Source organism: Homalodisca vitripennis, chromosome 1 (genome assembly GCF_021130785.1).
Source record: "Homalodisca vitripennis isolate AUS2020 chromosome 1, UT_GWSS_2.1, whole genome shotgun sequence".
In the NCBI taxonomy this organism is placed as follows: Eukaryota; Metazoa; Arthropoda; class Insecta; order Hemiptera; family Cicadellidae; genus Homalodisca; species Homalodisca vitripennis.
This window is the reverse complement of record NC_060207.1, coordinates 86,588,254-86,607,709: the sequence shown is the minus strand read 5'-3', so window position 1 is coordinate 86,607,709 and position 19,456 is coordinate 86,588,254. Positions and strand designations below refer to the sequence as shown.

At 33.9% G+C, this 19,456-nt stretch overlaps 1 protein-coding gene across 1 annotated transcript in view; it reads left to right on the top strand.

The window, feature by feature from the left end:
* The window catches only part of LOC124366061 (amino acid transporter AVT1A-like), a 34,104-nt gene extending 15,556 nt beyond the window's left edge, over positions 1-18,548 (top strand). The window contains exons 3-8 of the mRNA XM_046822274.1: positions 2,716-2,884; positions 5,042-5,230; positions 6,446-6,690; positions 8,517-8,723; positions 12,894-13,086; positions 14,612-18,548. Of these exons, the coding sequence (XP_046678230.1) occupies positions 2,716-2,884; positions 5,042-5,230; positions 6,446-6,690; positions 8,517-8,723; positions 12,894-13,086; positions 14,612-14,750 (1,142 nt within the window). The 3' untranslated portion in view covers positions 14,751-18,548. The remainder of the gene's footprint in view (positions 1-2,715; positions 2,885-5,041; positions 5,231-6,445; positions 6,691-8,516; positions 8,724-12,893; positions 13,087-14,611) is intronic.
* The last annotated feature ends 908 nt before the right edge of the window (positions 18,549-19,456 follow it).

The window sequence follows — 19,456 nt, the reverse complement described above, 5'->3', positions numbered from 1 at the left end:
CAAACAGTGGATTAACAGTGTTGTGTGTGTTAGTAAACCTGACACTTTTCAGTTTAATATCATCTGTATGACAACATAAATATACATTTAAAACTATTTTAACAAAAGATTCATGATGAGCACTATAATCTCATCTTGAAAAAAGAAAATTTTGTTTTAATGATGAATATTCTATGAACATTTAGTGCCTGGTAGGTTCTCCTGAAAAACCATATTTAAGTATATAGATACTTCAGATACTGGACGTTGTATTTCACTATTTCCACACTATTTTTGTAGAACCCTTTGTGGAAATTGTATGAAGGATGGAAATGATGCCAAATTTCTCTTTAGTGCTGTGATATAAAAACAATACGATTGTTATAAGACATTGACTGCAGCAGATGTGTGTTACTACTACTCCTACTGTCTTAAAGTCGGCGCATGAGTCATGTCACCATGTAGGTGTTATACAGGGAATGGAGTAAGAAATCACAGATGACATTGTCATGTGACAACCCAAACAAAGTGAAAGGGGACAAAAATGTCTTCATTCTTAGAGCCTTGATGTGAGAAAGCGCTGGATTACATAAAAGTAAGCTAGAAGACGTTATGGCTGATGGCATCTTACTTACATTAAAACATAAAACCAATATTTAATACTTTTATTATTTTGTGAGGCCTTTCGATATCAAGGATATCTTCTTCAGACACATCACAAAAGTAAATACAAAAAGTAAATTTTATTTTAATACTCGTAATAGTTAAACTGATGGCATCTGTTTAAGAAAATGCTTAAAAATCGCAAACAGAATATGGGGTACAACATCATGGAAAAACTGGTGTCCCAAACTGTTTTAGATAGGAGTAATTCTAATTTTTAAAATTTTATTCTTTTATAAGAATTATGTTAATTTAGTTACACATTCATAAATTGTTCGGATTACCGCATGTATCTTGCTTATTATTCATGATAGAGCAATACTCTATTTTTTAAATTGTAAATGATAATATAATACTACCTAAATTTTATGTTCAGTAAAAGGTTTTAATAGTAAACTATTATGTAAAAATTCAAAATGTAATAAACCAGCAGTGCAGATTAGCTGTAAGAGGGTGAAAAATGTATTAAAGTGATTCACAACCCAATAATATGACCTTTATTTGTTGATAGATATATTTTGAGTCAATATAAAGTAAATCTATAAGCAATATTTTATTTTACTTGAGTTATAAAAAGTATTCATTTCATGTAACACTATTCACCATGCCCATGCAAGGGGTCTCTGTAGGTTTGCTAAGAATGTGTGAATAACATGTCTCCTACTTCTATAACAATCCATACTTTATATTGGAACTCCATGAATAAATATTACTGTTTGCAATACAAAATACATGTAAACTTGTAGTTATATAACATTTTTATTATCTGTATATTGCTAAATTAATTCACCAACAGTAATTGTTTTAATAATAGCAACGGAAAACTATCAAAGTGTTTTTTGGCGTTTGGCTACATATTTTTTTAAGATTAGCTTACATGAATTTTAAAAGTTGAAAATATTGAGTTTGAAATGTTCAATAATGATAATAGACGGTTTAATATGTGTTTATTTTTCTCCTTTGTCTTACTTAGCACTACACCTCTTTGATCCTACAGGAATATAATTTAAAAATTCCACTACAATTTTCTTCCCTTTGCAAGGTTGCAATAAATCTGGTAGTGAGTGGTTTTGTGGCTAAAAGGGGAAGGATGGAATCGAAATTATATTTTTGGTATTCGTACAGTTTGATGAAACTCATTGTTCCTTTTTAGTGTACTGATCGTAAAGATACTAAATTTTCAAGATATAATTAAACTTTTGTCACTAGGAACTTTGGAATCTTCAACAAATATAGCAATATTAACATATTTTGAAGGAGGTGTGTACAAAAAATACCATTTTTGTAAAGCTTTTGAGTTGCCTGATATCGCTATAACTCGTCACTGGACTTTTGAGGAGCTTATGAGAATATGTTTCAAACGACATGGTCACTTACAATATTGTTGACTGTTTCGCTGACATTTCAGAGAGACATATCCTGGTAGAAAAGCTCTTTAAACATTTTGGGGAAGTTTTTTTCATGTTTTCCAAACTAAACACATAGTCTTGAACTTAATTTACATGATTAAAAGTAAAGCTATATGGAAGCATTTGTTTTGCAGTTTTTCTCTACATTTAGTAGAGGCCATATTCAGTATCAAATAGCACATTTAATATTAAGCAACATTTATACCATATGTTACTCCTGTGCCAAAAACTTGATTGAAAATGTCCTTATTGGATTGTGAATTTAAAATGTCTAAACTTATCAAATAGCTTCTCATTTTTTTAAACAGTAAATCATAATATCTTACAAAATCCACTTTGTTCGTAAGCTCTTCTTGTACTTGTTCAATTAGCCTACACGTATACGTTTGGTATACATTATTATGCTTTTCACTGTTTTTATTAAGGAACAAAGACTAAATTCTCCTTAAACCATCTCACATTAGTTTATGGGCTCGAACATCACGGTTGTATTGCGCACCTATTAACAATGTTTAAACTAAGTTGAGGAGAATAAAAAGGCTAATAATCAGCAAACTTAGGGGTATTGAATCTTACAGGCCCCCATTCTGAAGAAAAAACTCAGAATTCTGAGGGCAGACTCGAAACCCTTACCCCTATAGCTTACACAGCTGTGATTTTGCAGGGTGGATAGGGTTGGTGTTGGTGGTTGTGTTCTGTCTGAACGCTGGCTACGGTGGCACTAGGCTGGGTCACTGCTGGGCTATAATCGAGGAGAGATACCCGGAATTCCGAGGGCAGACTCGAAATCCTTACCCCACTATAGCTAACAAGGCTGTAGGCAGATGGGGCAGGTATGTAAGCTAATCACTTTCTTATGTTGAAACATTTGACTTTGATGCTAATGTGTATTGAAAATGAGGTACGAGTATATTATCAAAATAGAAATGGGAAAATTTTAAAGTTTTAAATCTGATGTATGTATATATATATATATATATATATATATATATATATATATATATATATATATATATTCACTTAGAGCAGTTTTAAAAGAAAACTACAATTATTGACAACACCATATATATATATATATATATATATATATATATATATATATATATATTATAATGCGCTGTAAAGAAGTCCATCAAACTTTTAGCTTGGTCCTGTTGAGTCTAATGAGCTTCTCAACTCACCCGTGGTTGTAGTTTCCGAGTAGGTTCTTGGCTTGTCTTGACCTTGGATTACTGTCACAAAGGTCGTCTTCTCTTTAGGTTAGATTCTTTGGTTGTCTTCTTTTTCTGTGACTATTTGGTTAGCTTCATTCCCTGTAACTCCTACTTGTCCCATTATGCAGGGGAGAAAGTTTATTGTTTCATCCACATCATTGGGGGTCTACCTAAAGTTCCATACCATTTCTGTTTGATAGATCCTAACACTTGCCAGTTGCTCATGAAGACATGCAGATTAAGGCTTAAAAGAGGATTGGCCTTTCCTTAAAAAAAAACAAAAAACATGTAAATGATAGAAGAATTTAATGCTTGATTGCTGCTTGACTATCAAACAATCTAGTAATGTCTGTTTTTCATTTTATAAAAGTTTAAACGTGAGTATGTTTTTTATGGCTTTTACCTCTGTCCAACAAATATTCAGTGAATCTATAATTAACAATACATGGTTCACAGCCGAAACACAGCTGCTCCAGTTCCCTTATTATCCTGCATTCTCTCTCTGTCCCATATCTCTGCCATTTCTTGTGAGTCAATCCCAAAATATGCCTTGAGTTAAACTCTTGATAATAAGGTGGAAGTTCCTATTTCACACTCCACTATTTGTGGTTTCATTATGTTTTTGCTATCCCCAATCTTGTTTTGAGGTCTTTTAATTCCAGGCTCTCCCAGTAGGATGAGTTTACTTCTCAGAAAGTGAGTTTCCAGATGAATTAGAGTTCTTTGCTTCTCATCCTCTGTAAACCCCAATCTTCCAGTTTCCAAAGTGTATGGGCCCCTCTACCCCTTCTCTATCAATGGCTTATGTAACCTGGCTGTGGTAGAGATAAAAATTATTTCCTCACAGAATTTTCTAAAGCTTTCTTTTTTGCCTCTCCTTATTTTCTTAGTTAATTCTTCTTTGTAATTACACTGGTCCTGATTTTTCTTGGTTCTGTTGTATAGTTTCTATAGTACTTGTTGGATTCTTGCCAGGTGACTGTTTCACAAAAGGAACTTCCCTTCTACCCAGCTTCGTTATACAGCTGGATATGTACGCTTTAATCACTGGTTCATAGAATCTTTAACCGATCAGTTTAATTCCAGGCAGCTATTTGTCCTAGACTTTTTTCAAGCCAGATTACTCTAACTATATAGATTCTTTTAAGGGTTACTTAGAACAAGTTCTCCTCCTAAGCTGACGTAATAATCAGAAAGTAAGGGTTAATCAGATCAAAGCCAGACTATATATAAATAGTACAGGACGGAGTGCTGATCCCCACCACCAGTCGCTATATTAAAAAATCCATCCCGCTGACTGTATATTCCTCACGTATTTGTCACATCAGATTGATTGAAAACATACTAATCATCTGTTAGTTGCCTGCTAAAAGGTTGTAAAAGGTTTAAAATTTAATGTTAATAGAAAATCTAAGCTATTTTAATACTTTTAAAAGGTAAAATATTTTCCAGCAAGTATGGCATTTAATTATCTTCCATTGTAAAAGAAAAACTATAAAATGTTAACGATTATGAGGCCTGAGCACTAGCTTTTTCACATTGAATGAATCAGAGTTTTCAGATGGTTTTTGTGACTCACAGTATCAGGACTCCTGCCTCCTGATCTGATCACTGATGATAAAGTTGCTCAGTGATACATCAGATACTTCCTTTTTAACCCCAGTAGCAAATGTAGGCCTAATCCAACATTCAGTATGTCCAAGTAAAATATTAAGCAGGATTCTAATGGTTGTTCATATTCCCTACTCAGTCTCACTTAACCAAGTGCTGTTTCAGTCTGCTGGTCTCAGGGTGTATGCAGTTCACCCTGTTTGGAGCCTCCATAGTGTATCTTCTGCTCTCAGCTCAAATAGTACAAGAGCTGCTGAAGGATCTCTTACCGCAGGTGGGCTACTGCCTCTGGTTCTTCCTCTTTGCGATTGTCATCACACCTCCAATGTGGCTTGGATCACCTAAAGACTTCTGGTATGTGTTTAAATGCTATTTCTGCGTTATTTGTCTATAATGTTATAAAATTGTTGTGGTGTGTACGTATATTGTAATTTAACATTCCCAGTCACAATAACTCCAGGCTTTAAATAACATTATTAGAACTTATTAATTCACTTCACTGAGTTAAAATGTGTGGTACTTGTAACTCACAGATTCTGTTATTCTTTGAAAATATTGGTTTGTTAAGATATTTAAAATTGCATTATAAAATAAACTGAATTGTTGCGGAGAAATTATTGCTGAGCTGCTATGCAGTTGCAGGTTCAAGGTCATTGGCATCATTGTGTGATTTACTACTACTTACAGCTGATACTTTATTAAAGGTTCAAAGAACTGTGATATCTGGTGTTGGAAGTATGGGTCATCACCATATGAGAATATTTTTCGTTGTAAAAATGTGTGAGTCTCTTTCAAAATAACAGCAATGAAGTGAAAATGTTCTAACTGATTTAACTTAAACATTAAAAAGAACTATTGGGAATGTTTCTACATAGTAGTAGTTTTGAATTACCTTACAGATCAGCATAAATTGCCAGATGCTTTTGTGTTATAGTCTCTTGAATACTAGAAATATTTATTAGTGTTGGCGGATCATCAACCACCCTTCAATCATTAACCCTTCTAATGGTTTTAATGCTCAATGTCATTGAACCATAGAACCAGTGGCGGTTTGACAGAGAATCAGGGTATAGTGAAATCAAGTCAGGATGGTTGCTAGTAAGGTGCTTTTCTAGGACGTGGAAGTCGGCCTTTGGAGTCACAGGTTTGATTCCTGAACTCGACGTTTGGGGTTTTTGCGGTCTGTCTGGTTTACATTTATAAGAGTCACTAGTTTGTGGTAAAGTTACCCAACTAGACTCAAAACACCTGTTTGTATTTTTGTTTTTACTATTAAAAATAACTACTCAATTTGTGATATCTTATGTTTGGAAAGGAATTTATTATTATATCATGACCATAATAATAGCTTTTAAGGGTTAAAAGCCATTTAAACAGTAATAGTACCAAACCATGAAAACCCTTGTGAGAAAACTGTCGTATTCAAGGGTAAAAAAAGTGTAAATATCTACAAAATGTTCTGCTTACAGTTCCAAGTAAGAATTTCAACATTTCCTGTATAGATAATATCAGAATTTGATTTGTATACATGTCATGGACTCCCATTTATTGACTTAATGGTATCATCAGGATTGTGGGGGTAGGAGCTCTGCTTACTACTGCATTGGCTTGTGTTCTCATCTTCACCCAGATAGTAATGGATGGCCTCCGTCTCACTGAGCCAGTACCACATAATCCTCACACATTCCAAGACTTTTTCTTCTCCTTTGGCACAATACTGTTTGCCTATGGAGGAGCCTCCACCTTTCCCACCATTCAGAACGATATGGTCCGCCGGGACAAGTTCTCGGTCAGTGCAACCATTGGGTTTATGGGTAAGTAGATTCACACATATAAATCATGTGAACAATTAATAACTTACTCATTTACATTGGTTTACAACTAAAATAAAGAAATGGTTTCATTATGTCAACTTGAATTTATTTTTTAAAATTACAAAACAACTTACAAGAAAGTCAGTCAATCTTATTTTCAACAGCTTCTTTAAAGAATACTTGTAAAGCAATATAACAATTTCAAACAATATGATTCTATTGTAGTTCAGTACCTCAAAATTAAAAACAAAACCAAACAATCAATAAAGGCACTGTGTCTAGAAGACTGATAAAAGATTGGAATAAGCTTTTAGCTTGTATGAACCCTTTCACTATGTATTTATAAAAAACATATTTGTGGTAGTGTTTCCCAACCGCTTGAAATATGTAAAATGACTTTCAACTTCTTTCAAGAAAGGTGAGAGCTTAATAAATTACAATCAACATCAATCAACCGATTCTTCTTATTTTGAGGATGATTTTTATAAATCTATTTCTGAATCGATTAAACATTTCTAGGAAACAGTTTTATTTTTAAACAAATTTGGTTTCAGTTCAGGAAAATTAATAATAAATGCAATAAATAATGTAATAGATCTAGTTGTGAAAGTAAATAGGATAAAAGCAAGCATTAGATTATATGGAATATACTTTAATGTATTATACCTTAAAAATCGAATCATAAAATATTAGTTATACTATTTGTAACTTTTATCATGTTTGAGCAACAAACATACTATGTTGATTATACTGGATTATTGTTGTAGCATATTAAATCTGAGCTGTGTGCTGATAACACAATTTCCTTTCAGATTGTTTTCTAATAAAAACTTTGAAACAAAACAATTTCTGGGCTGAACTGTTACATTTACCCTTTTATCGAACTTATAATAGGACAAAATATAAAAATTACTAATTGTAGACTTAAAATATTGATTACTCTCTATGACAGATCTTTAGGAAACAAGTAAGATTAATCTAAATGAAGCTTCTAGAGACATCCATAAATAAAATAAACAGAATAATCTCTAATATCTGTTTTACTAATGCATTCTTGGAGTAGGTAAGAGAAGAAAGGTTCACAGTTTACTGTTATCTGACCTTCAAGTTTTATCCTACCTTCTATTAGGTTTATGCAGAAAGTAGTCTGTCAGACATATACACCAGTCGTGGTTGTGGCTAGTGCTAGAGCCGCCATTGTGGCATCAAATTGTTTATACATTCAATATGTCTGCGGATTGTACCCCGTCCTATTTTGTTGTCCATAACATGTTAATCTTTGTGCTGCAAAAGAACATCCTACCATTTGTGTGATGTATTCTGTTTAGGTTTTGTTGATAAAACCCAAAAACCAATTGAAATTTATTTTAAATTTTGTGTTGCGCATGGAAAAGATTTGAGCAAAAACCAAGTGATGTTTTGATATTAAAAAATAGTCATATCTATTTTCACGTTGAGAGCCACAGTATTGTATCATATAAAAAAAACATAGTATGTAAAATACTCAGTGAAAGTGTGACTTCTTTATGTCTGCAACCTCTTTATTGTAATTTGCAATTAGATAAAACTGGACACTTGAAATTGAATCTCCGTTTAAAAAGGGCCAAGTGGGCATGAAATATCCCATTTATTTGTGTTTATTATTATGACTTTTCGTAGAAGAAGAGGAATAACTTTCCAACCTGATAAAGTTAAACTCTTCCTATCCTACAAAAACTTTTATGTAAAAAATGATTGCATAGTTAAATAGGCTTGATTGATGAGAAAAAATTTCTTGTTAAAAAATTGTTTTAGTGGTCAACAATAATAGTGAGCGTTTGTTGCAGTTGTGTTAGGCTTGTACTTGCCGGTGGTGGTGGGCGGCTACTTTGTCTATGGAGACAACATCGACGCCAACGTCGTGATTTCGCTAAGTCGAGGGATGATCGTCTCATTCGCCAACATTCTGATGGCTGTCCATCTCATCTTCGCATTCTTCATAATTGTGAACCCTGTGTGTCAGCAAGTGGAGGAAATATTCCAGATTCCCCACGGTCAGTTGTCTTGCTAAATCATATCCCACCTATTGATGTAAATTGTTGGTAAGATACATTTCTGAAAATATCTAAGGAGCATTTCCTTAAGAATATTTCAAAATTTCATAGATTCCAGGTAAGTTAGAAATTTTCGTAAAATTTGATCAAATTTATATTGTAGCCACTTCTGGCTGGTTTATACCTTTTAGTTAAAACCTACACTGGGTACAGCAAAAGCTGATGTGTCACTTAAATTTGGACAACCCCTATGGATGTCCAGGAGCTACACATCACTAACAGCAAATGTTGAGATTCTGAGGTGCAAGGGTAGATTGATGTCTAGTCTACTGTGGGAGATGACTGTTGGCGTTAGTGGGGCTCCGTAAGTGTTCGAGGCAACTACCATCCTTAGCATAAGGAAGTACCATCCCTGTCCGCTTTGACTGGAGAGGTTGGTACAGTGCTGGCCTCCCCTTCTTACAAGTGATACACATAACTGAGATTAATGCCCAAAATCCTTCCTCATGGTTCTCGACAGGAGACGGCTCTTATTCCCTGCCTTACCCTTCCAGAATATCCTGTAACTCTGGAAGCAGTGCAAAGGTCCTTTTAAGACTAAGTGCAATTTCTAAGTTTCTTGTACTAAGAGAACAAACAAAAGATTAGTGATTGTACTGCTGAAGATCTGATGTACACAGCATATCCACAGCTGTGCACAAACATGAAAAATATAAATTTCAAGGAAAATATTATAATACTACGATATTTCATTTTAGGTTATTTAACTATTGGTTTCCGCCAACTTTTGACCAAAATATGCTACAGAATAAATACTCCATTGTGTCTTTAGTAATATGTTTTATGAGTTGTACTGATCATCTCTTCCTGTGAGTAATCCCAAAATTAAATAAAATGTCATGATTTTTTACTTCGGGGGAATGCATTTACACACAGAGTGTGGTACTCGTCCCGTTCAACACGGGGAATACCCACTAACTAAATCCCCTAAGGGCCACGGGGATCCAAGCCATAAAACTTCTCATGATTGCATCATGCCTGGCCATGTGCCTTGTGCCCTAGTAGAGCCGTGCCACTTTTCCAGTAGCCTAAGAATCAGTCAGGCTTCCCTCTTGTCATGTCACGTTAAGGACAACATGGACGAACGGAGAAATGGCGTTCCACATGCCCTCGCTTCGCAGCATTATCCCTTCCACAGTACACACACAGCAGAGAACCCGACCTTTCCCATCTGGTGACTTCCTAAAGTAGCCATTCCCTGTCAGGAACTGACACAGGTAGAAGTTAATCTTCCTATGGCCGTAGTTTATCCAGGCATTCAGGTCTCTGATGAAACAAAAGGTCCAATGACCATCAGTACTCTCGTCCCACTTTTGGTGCCAAACCTGCATGGTTTCTCTCCTCATTGTTCCCAACATTCCTTTTCTCCCCCGCTCGGAGGCAAGACAAAAGATCATTTGTCTCAACGGCGAGGGCAATGACTGCACCACAACCATGACCGTCGCTCCCTATACCATACAGACGTGCAGGTGCCCCTAAGTGCTGATCTCCACTTAGGGGACTCCCAGCATGCGCTTACTACACCTTTTGGTCCTCATGACACCTGCCCACAATTGTGCGCCATACAGAAGTGTGGCATTTACGGTTGTCATAAGGAGTCGTCTCTGGCTTATTATAGGGTTGCGTACATTATCAACCAGCTGAGTGACGTTGCAACCATTGCTGCCTGGTCACACACACCATCTGGATGTATTTCCAGTCTTGCATGTGGCAATCGAGCATCACACCCAGATACCTCATCGCAGACCTTGTTTGGATTTCGCCAACACCCAAAAATCATGATACCAATAGAATGTTTTTAGTAACTGTGTCTTAAATATCTTTTAAAATTTGTAAATACAATAAATCTTTTCACAAAAAAAGTTGAACTATAAAAATAGGAAAAACGAACTGACATATAACAACCATATAATAACCAATAATACCCATAATAACCAATAATAACCAAACTCAGAAACAGGTTTGAATTAACTTCTGTACAATTGAATAATTGTTAACATGTTATTGTTCTGGTTTGAATTCCAGTTATAAGAAATAATATGAGGGCGGCAATAGACATCTAAAAGTCGCGCACATTAACATGAGGTTACTGAACACGGGGTTTCAATGAAACGAGCTCCCTTGTGAGTGAGTTTGATTTCTTTGCAGTTTCTGAGACGTGGCTCCATCCCAACCACTTCAGACTATAGTACTACATAACACGAGGGTATAAATTGTTAAGGAGACCTGTTGTCAACAGGCAGGGTCATACACGGGAGGGGTGTGGCCTTGTACATAAAAGATGACATTGCCCATTAAAAATACTCGCTCACTCATGAATTAAACCCAGGTTTAGAGACTCTGTGTGTAGTTGCGAGAGTAAAGGGAAAGGGTTTGGATTGTGTACAGATCTCCAAGTGGTACACTTCTCTCTTGTCTCTGTTCCACTCTCTCTTTGTAAATCTGGGTGTTGAAGTCAATTCAGTCATCCTTTTAGGTGAAAAATATTAATTTTGTACTGAATGGCTGTAGTAAATGTAAATACCTACACTGACTCTTGAAGGAGACAAACACAGTATGAATGATCAATGAGAGTCATTGCATTCTTCCTTGTTAGATCACATTTTGACAGGCGAGATCGAGGACTAGTGTCATTGATGCCCCTAGCGTCTTAGACCATAGGGGGATGAAGATAATGGACCACAAGCTTATATACCATAGTGTGCTGTGCAAGAAAGAGAAAACAGTAGAGAAGTTTATAACCTGCAGAGATTTCTCAGAATTAAGTTCTTAAAAGTCTATCCAAAATATTTAATAAATTGACTTGTAAATGTTTGTCTTAATTGTTCTTTTATAAGTATTTGTTTTTAGACTTTTAGTAACATTCTTGTCTATATTTTCTTAGAGTCAATGACTTTTCAAATTTTAATTTAGTTAATTTTAGGTTTATATCTGAACTGATTTGAAGAAGTTTTAACTGTTTATAGCAATACAGCCTGAATTAATCGGAATGCATAGATTTACATGGAACTAGCAGTGACTGTACTTGTTCAAATACTTTTATACTTGATCATAAATTTTATTATTTGCTGTATTACATTTGGTGTAGCGTACAATTAAACAAGTCCAAGATATGGATATAATTGAACAGTTCTAATCTTCAAAAATAAAATTTGTGATGAACATGCACCAATTGTTTGGGAACGAATTACTAGAAAGACATCACCTCAGAAAATTATTTTGATAATTGAAGAAATTATTCTTAAGAATAAACTCTTAAGAAAGTACTGGAACACCGCGAGCAGTGAAGAGGAATAAATATAGAATAATAAGAAACCAATTAAAATCCACTATTTGGCTTACAAAAAAGAATTACTTTGCAGAAAATATAAGTTCAAATATAAATCTAAGATACTTATGGGCTTGTCTAAGACAATGAATGTGTTCCACATAATTTAAAAATAGATTATAATATAAATAAATATTTGATAGAAATGGGAAATTTATGTAAAGTTGACGAAGCCATAATAAATAATTTCAAAACCTATAAGAAATGCACATGGCATTTTCTTTAAACTTTCATCAGTATCAGTGAATGATATTAAGACAGCAGTTGGTATTGATGATCTGTCGCTACAGATGGTAAAAGCTGTGAGTCTGTATTGTGTACTAGCTATACATCTAGTATTGTTCATCTATATCCAAAGGTGAGTATCCCTAAAAGTGTCCATCAGTTTCGGCTCATATCGATACTCCAAGCCATGTCTAATATTTTGGAAAAAGATGCCTTGTGCCAAATAGAAACTTGTATAAAAGATGAAAATGTGTTACTAGACAGACAATCTGGCTTTAGGAAAAGCCTCAGTACATGCACTGCCCTAGTGAATCTATTTAGCTATCTAATTGACACAAAAGATATGGGAAGATCTAGCTCCTAACTCATTATTTAGCTCCTAGTCTTATTTCTGGACTTTTCACAGGTATAAGACTGTACTAATAGCACGTTCACTGATGGTCCTGCTCACATTAGTGATGGGAGAAACCGTTCCTAATTTGGGAAAAATTGTGAGACTAAGAGGAAGCTACACACTACTACATTTTTCTTATTGGATCCGTATTGAATGTTTCCAGAGTTCTGCACGAAGAGGTGTGTGGCACGTTCACTGATGGTCCTGCTCATGGTTGTGGTGGGAGAAACCATTCCTAAGTTTGGCAAGATTCTAGCTTTGGTGGGAGGCTCAACCATCACTCTCACTACATTTGTGTTGCCTAACTATTTTTATATGAAACTTTGTGACCAGAAAAGCTTGGATTGGCCTGAAAGGTAATTTTAAGTAGTATTAATTAGGTTGTTTTTCACCACACAGGATTTTTTCCTGCTAAAGTAAATCCTAATTAGCAAGTGACAATATAATTAGGATTTATTATAATTTATTTCCTCTCCCTCCCACAATTTCCGCATTTTTTTTTCATATTAATGATTTTTAAAACAACGCTTACATGTTAAGTATATAGATTTTTTTTTGTCTAGAATAAATCTCATTTGCCCATTAGTGTGCTGTAATGAGTGTTAACCTCCTGAAATAGAGCCATTTCAACTTTTTAACCATTTTGATCCTCCCATTTCAACCTCCAACAAAACTCGTGTGCCTGACGATATATTTCTATCTTGGGTCAATTTCAGTTATCGATTTAAAGTTGTCTACTAGATTTGTCTTGACGCCTGCACTATTAGATATAAATATAAAATATAGACGTATTTTTATCTCAAAATGCCACCTATAAATACTCTAAAACTAATTTTAAAATGTTATCCAATTATACTTTAGATGGTATCACTGATGCATTCAAACCATATGGTTTATTTTGGATGTTTAATAAGAAAAAGTTGCAGACAAAGACGTTCAAAACAAATTCTTTGTATTGTTTTGAGATCAGAGACACCTAGACTATAAAAGAAGTCTGCCTTGTTTACACATTAACCATCCAGTGTAATATAGATGAAGAGGTGTTCTCATTGTTTCATAAGGCATAGGCACAAGATTTTTACACTAATCCTTACACTAGAAGCAGATTTACAAGTGCCGGAAGTAGATGCTTTTTAACTAAAGTAGGATTCTAAGTTATATATTTTCCTGAACAGTTATGAAAGGCAAACTCAACTGTAGTGTCAGAAATATAATTAATTTGAACCAGAAGTATTCCTATATGTGACAATCCTAAAATAAAAGCCAGTTACAATTTTGCTTAACTTATGTCTCTTAACTATAAAATCTGAAATAGTATGTTAGTATGTACCTAATATATGTGATATGTGCCTTTTCCCATTTGAAAACGGATCATAGGGCTCCATCATGTAACACCATTAATGCTTTGACCAAGATAGCTACAAACTTTGAATTTAGTATTCCTTCACATTGACCTAAAATAGTTCATGTAACTGAAATCATTGTAGCTATTCAGTCCTAATATCATAGTATATTGCAGAGAAATTAAATTTATTTCACTGGTTATTATAAAAACTGTTTCACTCTCCAACTTCAAGGCCCCATACATACCTTCTTAAAGTTCAAGGCCAATTTTATTCTAAAACAGATCAATATGTTGGAATACCTTCCAGAGACTATCAGTTATATAAGGAGTGTTTGACATGTAATTTAAAAACGGTATGCCTATAATGTTCCAGTTAGTAAGCAGGAATTTGCATGCAATACCATGGATAACTGGTATAATTTTGTAAATATTTGACATTGGAATAAAAATCAATCACAATATAGTTAAGTTCGTATTTGCTACAGATTTGATCACACAAACTATCTCTGTTGTAATTGATTGTGTACTGTTGACAGGACGATCCCCCTGCACATGAGGGTGTATATGTGGGAGCTGATAGTGGTAGGTGTGGTGGGGGGAACCTTCTCCACGTATAGTGCCATCAACTCCATCTTTTCTGCAGATTCCATCACAAGGCCCTGTTACTGGTCTTAATTGATTATGTATGAAAGAGGTATTTTTTTAGTCTTACAGAATATGTCAAACACCCAGAAAAGCTTTAGCCACTTTATATAAATGTGTTGCTTAGTATTAAATATAGGTTTTTTTAAAAACATTCTATATATTTTTTCTAGGTATGACTTGTACTTGATGTTATTGTTACAAGCACAAGTTAAGATTAAAATTCACAAGTCTTGTTAAAATCATTTTAATACCTTGAATTGCGAACATACCTTTTACAAATTGTATGTAACTTCTTTCAGCAGTCTATAATGTCACATCTTTCTGGTTCTGATTAAATATGCCATAGTTGTATAAAAGTGAATATATTATAGGGTATTTATAAAAATAAAATTTGAAACATTTTTCAATTTGAAAAGTTTTTTGGGCTTTCAAATCCTCCCTCTACTATGCAAACCTGATCTTAAGATTCTTAAATCATATTATGGTTTGTAACATTTCATAAGTAGCACATATACCAATGCATGCTGTTCATTCAGTTTTTAGAATTATGACAAAAATGAAACGTAACTCATACCTCTTTATTGTTGGTTGCATTCAAAAATACATATTTTTCGAGTTGAAAATGGTCTTTCTTATTTACTTTATCATACACAACTATTTAAAAGTGTTTTAGAACAATCCATTAGTAGGTGTGTGAACTTAAATTGGTGAAGAAACTTACTGCAATTTATCAGAGTTGCCCGTACTCCTCTAATTTGGGAGTTGTTTTATTGAAAAGGTTCAGTCTTGTTACTATATCATTCCATTATTATCTAATTTTCTTCCTTCTCCCTGCTTATTTACAATTAAATTCCTGGCAATGTTAAAATACCTTACATAATCATACTAAATACGAGGCATGTTTTTAAAGTAAGTACGGTTTTGATATAAAAAAAACAAGTAAATTTTTCAAACAAAACTTTATTTACCTGAAAGAGAATTCTTTCCTCTACTTCTCTACATAATTTCCATTCTCTCTACATTATTATTAAGGCACTTGTCGTATCTTGGGACCAGCTCTTGTATGCCGTCATCAAAGGAGCTTGCCGTCTGACTGGACAACCTCTGTTGCACAGACGTTTTTACTTCTTTATCATTGGAATGACACTTCCCTGCCAAATGCGTCAAAAGTGCAGAAACAAATGGTAGTCGCTAGGCGCTAGATTGGGACTGTATGGAGGATGGTCCAATTGTTCCCAGCCAAATGAAGTGATGAGCTCTAGCATTCGATTTGCTGAATTTGGACGAGCATTATCGTGGAGCAAAACGATGCCTGCACTCAGCATGCCAAGCCTTTTGTTTTGAATTGTGCGGCACAGTTTTTTTAAAGTTTTACAGTACGCGGCTGCATTAATCGTTTCACCGCGAGGCAGAAAATTGACCAACAACACATCCTGTCTGTCCCAAAAGACAGTGCACATGATTTTCTGGGCAGAAATTGCTTGCTTGAATTTGACTTTCCTAGGAGATGTTTAATGCCGCCATTCCATTGACTGTTGTTTTGATTCTGGTGTAACATAGGCTACCCACGTTTCATCGCCTGTAACGATATGGCTTAAAAAATAATCGCCCACGTTACTGTAACGCTCGAGAAAGCTCAATGAACTACCCAATCGTTTGGTTTTGTGCTCATCATTCAACATTTTCGGTACCCACCGTGAACACAGTTTCCGATAATTTAAACGTTCAGACACAATTTTGTAGAGAGCACTTCTTGATACAGCAGGAAATTTTTCAGCTAAGGACCAAATTGTGAACCATCTGTTCTCTTTCACTTTACAGTCCACTTTTTGAATGAGATCATCGGTAATGACTGAAGGTCACCCACTTCGTTCCTCATCATGAACGTTTGTGCGGCCATCTTTGAAGGCCCTAACCCATTTTCGCACCATTCCTTCATTCATAATGTTTTTACCATAAACTTTACTGATTTGACGATGAATGTCAATTGCTTTTAAGCCTTTAGCACAGAGAAAACTAATCACAGCACGCACTTCAGAGTCGGCGGGATTCTCGATAGTCGGCAGCATTTTAAAATAAACAAACGAAGACTCGATCAAACGGCGTTGTAATGGCGTCTGTGGCTTCCCAACTGATGTAGCTACACTACGTGCATGCGCTAAATGGCAACTGCAGCGCTGCGGCGGCGTAATTTAAAAACGGTACTTACTTTAAAAACATGCCTCGTACTTCTATTTAAGAAGAACATACATTCTGTAATAAAACTTTATGACAGATCAATTCTTTGGTTATTTCCCTTCATCATTATTAATTAAATTACACCATGTTTTTGTGTATTGATATTTTATAACATGTAATGATTTAAAGAATAACAAATACAAGTAGCATATTGGTCTAATGGTTCAGTGTTATGGATATAGTAGATTTAAAATAAAATTTTCTATAGTTTATTCAGCATTCTAGGTAGGTTGCTGAAGAAGTTATGTACAATTTTTAAAATCGGTATATAGTTTTTTAAATATAACATTTTTGTTTTTACAATGCATGCAAATAATTCATTGGGTACCACTTCCAAAGAAAACATGTCTGTGTATTACTTTATGAGCCTAATGCACTAATGCAAGTGTAACTCAGGCCATACTTTCATAGACTTTCGTCTGTGCCTTCATACAGTGTATTAGATTTCTTAGAAATCATTACACATTTGTTTAGTTATTATTAATTTTATAATACCCATTGTTAATCTTGGTAATATATTGAGTAAATATTTAAATTATTAAAGAGCTGTGATAACATTTGATATAACCTTTATATTGTAATATAATTTTTGTGTTTGAGTGAATTAAATGACATAATAGTTGAAAGCAGAGATATATAGCTCACCGTAGTTACTGATATGCCTTGACAATAATAATTTAGTTTCAGAACAACAAATTAAGTCCATGACAAGGATAGGTGCTATCTACCATAATATAATTTATTTCTTTTTAAATATTTTTAAGAGGTTGTTTAGAGATATACCATCTTCATCACCTGAGTAAATAATTTTCCTGTGAGTGACAAAATCATTTTCTGCAACACAAGTTAATATGTTCTAATGTTGTGTACACACAATTACACCACCAAAATTACATTGTAAGACTATTTGTTCATGTTTAAATACAATTGATTCTCAAACCTGCACCTTTGAGATTGTTTGTAAATTATGACATCAGTTAAACCAATTTTCAGACCCTTTCCTCTTCATGTAATAATCCTACTGCTATAATTCTGCATTTTCCTAGTTGGTGTCATCATTGAACAAATTATGAAATCATCAGTATATAATACAACATTATCTTTAAGTTCTTATAACTCTTGAACACTTATAGCGTCAAAACAATTTAAAACCATAAGAGTAGAGCATCTTTATTTAATAAGTTGACTTTGCCTATTCAATCTAAAGTTGTCAATGGCAATAAAATTCTTGATTGATTTGATTCCTATTAAAAATACAAGAAAGTGAATTGAAAGCATGAGCATAGTAAAATTATTTGATACCAATAATAAGTGTGATGTTATGTTTCTGTAACTCTAATGAATAATGAGTTTTTCTGTAAGTAAGGTCAGAAGCTAAGGGAAATAGGACTGTCCACCTGGGGTTTGAGATCAAGTATTTGTGTTGAGGAGAAGCATTTGTACCATAAATACAATTGCTTGCTACTTCAGAAGATACACAGAATTATTGTAAAATATTGCAAGTACTAATGCTGTTTTTGATATTTTCATGTTGAAGCTAAATATCATAATAGCGTAAAAAATATTAAATATTCTGTTTTGTTAGTGTAATTTTATTTCCTTTCATTTACTCTATATTTTTGATAATTATTGCTTAAATTGGTACAAAATCACTAAAAAAGGCATCCCACTCCCTAATTGCTCCTTAATTAAATATTAACCCTTCTCCCTTAGCCATAATCTTGCTGTCATATTATCCAGTCCTCTGCTCCTATTATCAGACAATGTAAGTTACAGACAACTATTTTCATTCCTTGTCTCAGTGGTTGTGTTTTATTGATAGGTTAACCAATTAGCAGTCATCAATTCTATTTTGTTAACAAAATGCAAGAGCACAAGCTATTGCATTGCTAAATCACTTTGGCCATTAAGGCTGTACTAACGGTCCTTTACAAAAAAGCTAAAAAGCTAATATTTATATGTTTTTTCTATTGCTTTATTTTAATTTTTATCTAAGGGATTCATTACTCCTAGTAGTGAACCTTACGTTGGTAAACATCTTCATCAGTCCTGGCAATTTTTTATATTAGTATATTACAAATAAGAATTAACAAACTTAAATATATTTTGTATCTAAATGGAGGTTGAAACAATATTTTTGTATAGAATAAACATTACAAGATTTGTGTTATGGATTTTTCCTAACTAGTCTTGTGGCCTTATATAATATATAGTAGTAGTTTAATTTATTAACTTTGCAAAGAAGTTGTATTACCTCAAATTCTTTTCCTCTTAAATAAGAACAGCTGCTAATATTTTATTCATAAGCACTAAAGTAGATTATATGTCATCAGTGCATTTGTAACAACTGTTTTTATTTTTTTTTTTTTTTAGTCAAATAAAGTACTGTATAGTGAAATTTCATTATTCTGGAATACCATAAAATTAAAGTTTTTTATAATATAGTGAAACAAACAATACTTGACATAAAACCTAATTATTCTTGAATTAAATACATT